The sequence below is a fragment of the Nelumbo lutea genome, chromosome 8 (assembly GCF_056320005.1).
Source record: "Nelumbo lutea isolate HS-2025 chromosome 8, American lotus-T2T, whole genome shotgun sequence".
Lineage (NCBI taxonomy): Eukaryota > Viridiplantae > Streptophyta > Magnoliopsida > Proteales > Nelumbonaceae > Nelumbo > Nelumbo lutea.
In genome coordinates, this window is record NC_142691.1 from 21955441 (window position 1) to 21964640 (window position 9200).

The 9200-nt window shown below is 38.3% G+C and overlaps 1 protein-coding gene across 1 annotated transcript; it reads left to right on the forward strand.

Moving 5' to 3' along the window:
- Window positions 1-7182: 7182 nt before the first annotated feature.
- On the forward strand, window positions 7183-8729 carry LOC148843297 (putative WRKY transcription factor 40). The gene is made up of 4 exons (XM_088959871.1): window positions 7183-7227; window positions 7352-7609; window positions 7726-7842; window positions 8166-8729. Exons 1-4 carry the CDS (start codon window positions 7192-7194, stop codon window positions 8508-8510), a joined length of 756 nt encoding a protein of 251 aa, XP_088815997.1. The 5' UTR covers window positions 7183-7191; the 3' UTR covers window positions 8511-8729.
- The last annotated feature ends 471 nt before the right edge of the window (window positions 8730-9200 follow it).

Below are 9200 nucleotides of genomic sequence, written 5' to 3' on the forward strand. Positions count from 1 at the left end.
AAATTTCCGTAACACAAGGGAAAATGAGTATTATAATAGTACAAAAAATTTATATATATATATATATATATATATATATATTTAGTGAGAAATGAGGAAATGAGAAAAAGAAAAAATGAAACATGAGCCGAATCTTCACATTTGTTGTCGAAACTTGGAACCCTGTAAGAAGAATGGGTTTCCCGCTGGAATCGTTGCAACATGCAATATGAGCAAGGAAAATGGGTTTCAATGAAAAATAATTAAAAAATAATAATAATGTAAGTATACCTAGCAAGTAGCAATCACTTCTACTAGAAGGAACATTTTCTGTCATTTGAAAAATAGAATGGGGGCATTCTAGACAATTGCCCACATGTGAAATGTCTTCGACCGCGTTTAACAACTGGGCAATGTCTAAACAAATCATATCTGAATTCGAGATTTAAATCACAAACGTCTCTTATCTCTTAAGAGGTTATGAGGGGTGATATGGCCGACCAGTCACGAATGACCACGTGGAGGTAGGTCATACTCAGCCAGATCGGCCCAATCTGATCACCCCGACCTATGTCTCAATTAATGGAAGACCACTGAGTCACTAAACGTCAGAGCGGAGCACATCATCCCGGCATTCTTTGATGATATTTTCCGATCTCCACGGAGGCGATACTCTGATCTTCCGTCTCTTGCATATTGGACCGACGACCTCATTTACTAATCACTCAAACCGTCCTCCAGCAGGGAAGTCGGGTGATTTACTCATCATCAAGAAGTCGATTATACCAAACACCACCTTAGTGAGATATTACTATTGGTGCTCTTAATTTATGTGCGCAATTAAATTTATGACAGTTGGACCACAAAACTCATGCTCTAATGGGCTTCAAAGGAAATCAAGATATGGAGTGTGAAAGAAAGATGTCTTTTGAAACCAGTGTAATATTTTGCTTGTAAAGCAATTTTTTTTTCGACCAACGGACCAGGGGAGACGGTTGAAATGGTAAACTGACAAGCACCAACCTTTTGTTATATATCCGAATAATGAATTGATTATTCTCCCCTTAAAAAAAAAAAAAGCATTGGCTTTGGTCAAAATCTGTTCGAACCATGAACTGGTTGAACCGGTCAGGAGTTTAATATGTAGATAGTCATTTAATTATTTTATTTTATATATCCTTTCTTGTTCCTTATCCTTTTCCTAGGAAATGTATCTACTTTATATTCAATTTGGAAAGAGTGCAAATGCAAATATATATATAAAACAATATAAAATATGAGGTTTTGCACTTGAAGATGTATGATCTATTTGTTCCTTGTTGGAGGGCAGCTTGGATGTTGAGCTAGCGAGTTCTTTGCTAGAAGGTGGTTTAAATGTCTAGCTGAACAATTCCTAGATGGAAGGTGGCTTGGATGCCGAGCTGTATAGTTTACTAGGGTGACCTGCAAGGAAACAATGTCAAAGTGCCCGAGTTGCTTTACCTAGGGTGGGCACTCCGACACTTAAGTTAGTGAGCTAGAGATTTTTGAGAAAACTAAAAACGAGAAAGATAGAGAGATGTAAGAGTTAAATTGCACATACCTTCTGAGGTTGGAGGTAAGGCCCTTATATAGGCATTGTTTGGCGTGGACTTCACACAACGCATCCGAGATCTCTGGGAAAATGTGCCCAATCGGTCCGAAGTCTTTGGAGGGAGCCAACTTTTGAGAACATTCGGTCTTTACACCTTATTTGATTTCCTCTAGAACATTCGGTGTGGGAGCCAACTTCTGAAAGACTTGGGAGTGACGAGATGCATGCAAAATTAGTCAGCGAGCATGTCTTCAGGTCGCCACCCGAACCTCAATCAGGTTGGCAAGCCCTTGAGGGAGGTCACTCCTCATGTCGAAGTCACTTTAGCCGATACTAACGAGGTGCCACAAGTCGGCTCTGGACGCAGTGTTGTTATTTGCCCTGAGTTATTGACGATGTCACCAGTTAGGTTTCCACTAGGTTGGCAACGGCAAGTCACCAGGTTGGCGGCAGAGGCAAGTCTTTAAAGGTATGTCGCTAGTTGGGATTCCATCATTTTGGTTATGGCAAGTCATCGCCTAGGAGGTGCCAAAGTGTCATATAGTTGTTCTGAGATGCCAAGTGTCATGATGTTAGTGGAGGGTGAAATATGCCCTCATCAATTGCCCCGCGCTCCTGAGCTAAGGTCAACTCGGCAAAGCGAGTAGCTTATTGTAAATCCTTTGGCCCATAATGACTAGTTTGATGATCTCATAAGCATCGGCCCAGGTGGCCAAAGCGGTTATAATTTCAATTGTTAAAATGATGCCAAGTTGGATAGATGGGGACTAACCTGCATAGGTCGGCCTACCTGTTACCAATACATTTCGATGTCAACTTAGGGGCCTTGGCGCTGACAACAGTTTGGTTTCCCCTTGTGATACATGTGTCACTGTTGGCATTTGAATAGTAAGCCGGTGCCACGGCTGCACTGCATCAATCATCGGAGGTGCTAGTCATCTAATTCTAGATGGAATTTTTTATCCAAAGGTTGTGTTTGGAAACAATGCAAATGGAGTGTAAATCTTGGTTCAGGGTAAATTTGCACTCTAGTTCACTTTTGCATGTGTTTGGCAACATTACATTTATGCATTGACAAATCAAAGACCAATGCATATTTACATCGATGATAAGATGTAAAAGTACATCAATAAAATGAAGTAAATTTGCATTCAAGTGGGCTTTTGATAAAAAAAAAAGCATATGCTTTATTGAAATTTATGTTTGCATCCATTACAATTAAAAGTCTATTTAGTAAGAAGATAAATTTGTCACCTAAATTTTGGAAGTAGTAGAAATACAAATATGTACAGCATAAATACATACAAAATAATATAAAGTATAAGGCTTTGCACTCTACATATTTGCCTTTGTACTCCTTCCAAACTCAGCCTTAACTGTTTTACCCTTTACACATTTATATTCACATTTATTTTCATCATTTAGAAACACAGCCAAGGCGAGATTCTCAAAAGTGAAAAACTTTCATTTGTAAAAATCATGATTGTCTATTTTCGCATTTCTCGCTATGTGACGTTAAAGTAATGAACACATGTAACTTGGTAACATATGAAAGCAAGGGTAAAAGTGCAATTTCCTATTTATGGTAATACCATTCGGTCAAAAGCCCTAAGACCCCTTTCTTTTTCCTGTTTCTACTTCTTACAACATCGATACAGTTCGAGGTTCACCAGAGATTATTGCCTCCCCTATTTGTAAGTAAGTGAAATGAGCACTTAGAAATTTTTTTACATCTCTCCCTTAAAATAACCTCAGCCTATCCTTGAAAAATATTAATACCCGTTTTAACAATTGTTGAAATATTTATCAAGTATTCCTTTAACATGTTTATTTTGCAGGTGGGATCAGATTGGTGCAACATTGTGCTTAATGAGTACTTAGAAATTATTTTTAACACCTGTCCTTTAAAATACTTCTACTCTACCCTTAAAAAAGATTAATACCCACTTTTGACAATTGTCACACTATTTAAAATGCTCATTTAATATGATTACTATGTTGACTGTTGTACCTACCTGATCTGGTCCCCTTACTTAGTTGTGCTTACTGGATCAGGTCCCTGTGAAAACCACTTGAGTGTTTAGATGCTACCCATCTTATTTTTTCATTCAGTTTATGATATTTTCTTGTTGGGTTTAAACCAATCAACGATTACCGTTAACAACGCAGAATTCACTGCAACAGCTGGTGAATTGAAGGCGATCTGGTATCCTTGTAATAGCTAAATCTGATCAACATCAGAACCTCATCTCGTCTCCTTATTTCCGTCAACTAGCTGTGACTCCCGGTGAACTCAAGGTGACATCATTTGAAATTTGAAAATTTATTAGAATATTTTAAAATTGAGAATATCCTAATCTTGTTCATCAAAAATTAAAACTAATGTATTCTATGCCTATGCCTTCGATTATGTGTTTCTAAATATCATTTGCCTCATTTTGTTGTGATGAAGGAATATTTGGCCCGACCTCACAGTTATGCAATACGTCGCAAAGGTAACAGCTTGGCACAAAAGCACGTCTAAGAAGTGAACACCAAGGGGAGAAACCAGCGGTCCAAACTCCGTACTAGGGGTCTGAACTCACCCTTGGCCCCAAACCAGACAGTAATCTGAACTGGTCTGCATGTAACAGTTCGGGACACACCTCGCCGAACTGGCCTGCCTTGTAGCAATTCGGGACACACCTCACCGAACTAGCCTGCCTTGAAGCAGTTCAGGACACACCTCACCGAACTGGCCTGCCTTGAAGCAGTTCAGGACCCACCTCACTGAACTGGTATGCCTTAGCAGAACAGAACATATCTCCAAACTCAAGACTTTGCCTCGCTCACCACTCCACATCGCCCTCAAGGCACCAAAACCAAACAAACCATACTATGCCTGACACCGAGGAAGTCCTTACCCAAGGGCGGCGCACCTGACTGACTTGGGATCTGACGCCTGACGGCCACACTCCAAATGGCCACCTGCCACCGCCTCCTGACACCGCCATCTCCAGTTATAGAGACGGCTCCAACAAAAGGCAGTGACGGTTCTGTCCCAGCAGAAAGGACAACACCCGAACTGACAGATGCAAGGGTAATCATACCCGACCTGACAAGGGCTTCGGAGCGAGTGCGCGAAGTGATTATAAAATGCCCCCTACCCCCAACAACAAGGTATGTGAACTTTGCGCCATCTGGTATATACTTTGCCTTTGAGAGTTTACTAACTTGAGCTTCGGAGTTATCTCACCGGGTTCCCCCCAGAGTTCCTTCATCTTTTCTGCTTCAGGCTCCCCGTCGCTCCATCTCAAAGGCGAAATCGTTGACAGCTAAGACCGGGCGGATTGTGCTCCATCAAGTTGGTTTGCCTTACAAATTCTATATATCATGCAATTCTCCGATGGTAATAGGCATATTGAATTGGATAAAGAAGCATGAAAAATAAAAGCCTTGGCACTTGGTGCCCATTTGAGAGCGTTTTCGTGTAGTGGCGTCTAGCATAATAAGATGGATTTCACATGAAAAGATAAAGCTAAAACAACTTTCTAGTGAAGCTAGTTTTAGTTACTTCTTCAATTCAACCAATGTTATTCAATCAAAGTTTAAGTCCTCCAAAGACCGAGCTCTTTTGTAAAATTGGGAGAGTTTTCATGTAGTTGCTTCTAGATTATGTTTAAAATTTTGACATGATACGCCCGATATGGAGTGTATTTTATTGTGTCTTTAAAGCTTCGATATCAGATACAGTGGAAAATATATAGTTGGTATCATTTTTTTCTATTGTATCTATCTGTATGGGCCTTGTATTGGTTGCATATTGGGCGTATCAATAGCATATTAATTGATATGTTATGAAAAAAGATAAAAAAAAAAAAAGCAAAACAAAAAAAAGAATAAAGAGGGAAAATAATGCTTCTTTCCTCCAAAATAAACATTCTTTCATCCCAAACAACTTTAAAACTCCAAACCTCATTCCTTAAGTGTTAGAAGTACAAAAAAAAATGTATGAAACAAGTGTGAATATTTTTCAAATCTTGAAAATATTGTAAAAATAGATAAAATTTTTCAAACTTTTTCATAAGATATTTTGATTTATTTTTCTTTTGTTTGAATAATTGAAAATGGTTAAATTTATGTTATGTACATTTCTTGTATTGGAAATCTCTCTTTTTTCACTTTTCTAGTCAAGCTACTTTTAATAGTTTATTCAAAGTAGTTCAGTGGAAGCAACTCAATCAAAACTGAAGCCCTCCCAAATGGCCCTAAGATATTTTAGACATTGAGTTCTACTTTATGAAGTGGGTCCATATTCACTTCTCTAAGTCATGTTTGGTGAAATCATTGGAGATCAAAAAATGACTGTTTGCTGAAACTTTTATTAGTGGCTTCTCCAAAGGCCACGGGATATGAAATTTGGATGGATTTGTATTGGGAACATCTCCGGTGCTTGTTATGGAGTAGAGTTCAAATTTCCACCTCACAAGCGGCTGCCCCACAACGTCCCACAGCATATCCTCACCGTGTATCAGAACATCTCTTGTGCTTGCTCCCAATACACGACGGGATGTATTATAGAACGTTGTAGAGCGGAGATGTGAACTCCATGGAGTGGGAGATGCATGGGGCAAACAGGATTTTTTGCCCACCACTACCTACCTACACTCTACCCAAAGTTAATTGCAGCCACACATCGCCATCTTGGTTTCATCCGAGATTTGGTGCGAGCACAAATGTGCAAACCTTAGTGACTAGACGATTACAAGTGAACACGCCAGTGTTTCATACTCATGGGCTCCACATGTGAGTCATCCCAAATGGTGTCTATCTGTCGCCATTGGAAAGATCCATGGATAGACCAAGCGTCCATGGACCATATTTCCACTCATGGCCGGTCTCTTCTTTGATATCCGACCGGTCTTCCCCCGAGTCGTCTGCAAATATTTCCAAGTCAACACCGCAGTTGCACTTCACATTCCTCTTTTGTTGTTTAATTTGTTGTTGGATATAGAGACTACCATGAAATTAAGAAAAGCAGAGATATAAATTCTGCTTTCTTGCTTTTATTGAAATTGAGGGGTTGACTCTGCTGAGACGAAATGTCCGAAAAAGAAAGTTTTAACTTTTAATTAGCGACCCCTCACAAGTTGAATCTTCTATGAGACAGACAGACCGACCCAAAGGGATTCCGTCCGCTTAATTATACATCTCCAGATCTCCTTGTATTAGCTCAAACATGGCGATACCAGAACGTGGCTTGTCTGCAATTCCTCATCCAAAATAAACGCTACGTTTCTTTTCCGAATATGGATAAAAATGAGTCCATTGATTTCTCATCCGACGGCACGTCGGGACCATGATGACGGAGAAAGGGGACGAAAAATATAAAAAAAGAAAAGAACTGCTGACGTTACGACTGTGATGTAAACATCCTTACGTTGCTTTTTGCATCTATCAAGCTATCATGATTCTTCTTCACAGATTGTATTGAACACTTTTTCGTCTACCTGTAATGGATTCTATTTTCTTCTCGTTCAGACTTAACCCAGATAGGGAGAGAGAGACTCGGTCGTCTTTATCAAGACATCTTAAATAGAGGATTCTCTCTCAGTGTTTGTTTTCCTTTTAATAGTCTCTCTATTGCCGGTTCAAAAACCATGGATGCACAACAAAACATCTCCACTGGAGAAAAGGTAGATTATATTGTATTGGTTTTATATACATCCCATCTCCTTGGTTTGATTAAGGCAGAAAGATTAATGGGAATTTGTATAAGATAAGGAGATCATTTATGTTGTATGTTATTCTTTTCTTCAGGTGCAAGAGCTAGAAGCGGAGGTAGAGAGTCTTAGGAAAGAGAACGAAAATCTCATCTTGTTGTTTGGTGTCATACACAGCAACTACAACAGCCTCAAATCCCAACTGCAACTGAGGCAGATACAAGAAAGGGGTGGCCTGTTTGCCTGCACAGAGAGTTGCTCAAGCCAGGAGTCAAACAAGAGAGTAAAGATTGAATTCCCTAAAGAAAAGACGTCACAGGTCTTGTTTAGGACTGATTCTACAGATACTAGCTTAGTAAGTTTCATCAAAAGTTCTTCATCTTTTAATTTCTGTTTTTTCTTTCTTTTTGGGTATTCTAAGCAAGAGTTCTCCATCTATGAAAAAACTATGTTAATCTCTTGCTGTTTTAGGTAGTGAAAGATGGATACCAATGGAGAAAATATGGACAGAAGATCACTAAGGATAACCCATCACCTAGAGCTTATTTCAGATGCTCTATGTCTCCAAGATGCCCTGTCAAGAAGAAGGTAATACTGTAATACTTTAACCAACCCAACTACCCTTTTAATTAATCCTTTACAATATTAAAATTTTTAATGATTGTATTTAAAAATGAAAAAAAAAAAATCCCTCCAACATGAGAAGCAATTTCCTGGAAGTTACCAATTCCTTTATTACTTTTAAGTGAATATATAGGTTATGTCGATAACGACTAAGGTATTGATTCTTTTAAAAGGAGTCCCCAGAAGATATTGACTAAAAATGACTTATGGAATAGTAAATTTATAAAGAAAAATTTAGTTTCTAAGTGGAAGCCACTCTTTTTTTTTTTTTTTCTTTTGGGTTCTAGGTGCAGAGATGCTTCTTTGATAGGTCACTTCTTGTCGCGACTTATGAAGGAGAACACAACCATGAACCAGATGCACGCCACGTTTCACCATCTCTAACAAATGGTTCAGTCATGGCATCAACCACCAGCTCCTATTCTCCCACAGTTAATCCTTTTGCACCAAATATAACCCTTGATCTAACTCTTTCTGGGACCAATCAAGAGATGAAAGAGCCCTCTCAGAGATTCGTAGAAGACAGCAAAAACAGGATTGAAGATTATGTAACTTTCTTAACGAAGGATCCAAACTTCACTGCGGCCTTAGCCGCTGCAGTTGCACGCTCAGTCACTCAATTTCCTCTTTAAATTATGTGTTTTTATGTTGCTCAATGGTCCCTTTTTTTACAGTGGATGTCAAAGCCACGTCACCCCACCCCATGGGAGACGGTGGCCTTGTTATCCACCGTTAAAGGGTTGTTTAATTCCTCCTCTTTAAAAGGATCAGAAGTTTTTTCAATTTTCATATGTTGAACAGTTGAAGTTGATGTAACAAAACAATTATAAGTATAAAAATTTAAAGAGCATCTTGAAATTTCCCGTTACTACCTTGGGTTATAATTTATTTATTTGTTTGTGGTAGGATATTTTTAACGAGGTTTAGAAATATCTAATACAAGAATTACTTATATTTGCACTCTTCCCAAATTGATCCTTTTGTCTTCATTTTCGTTGTTTTCCTTTCTTGTTTGTTGTTATAATTCAAATGTTCAAGCTACTAGGGTGAGCATGTAGTAATGCAAATGGATCGAATCGAATCGGATATAGATAAATTCAAATTTGATTTGTTTATATTTGAAATCAAAGCGGGATTATATCCATTGGATTTTAATCGAATACATATATTGAATAGTGTTAATGAATTAAACTAAAAATGTTCAAAATATCATATATTATTATTAATATGAACTAAAATGACATTAATATTGTACCTCATGAATAGAAAGAATCAAAAATAATATTCATGAAACTTGAACCTATGATAATTAAGTAAAAACA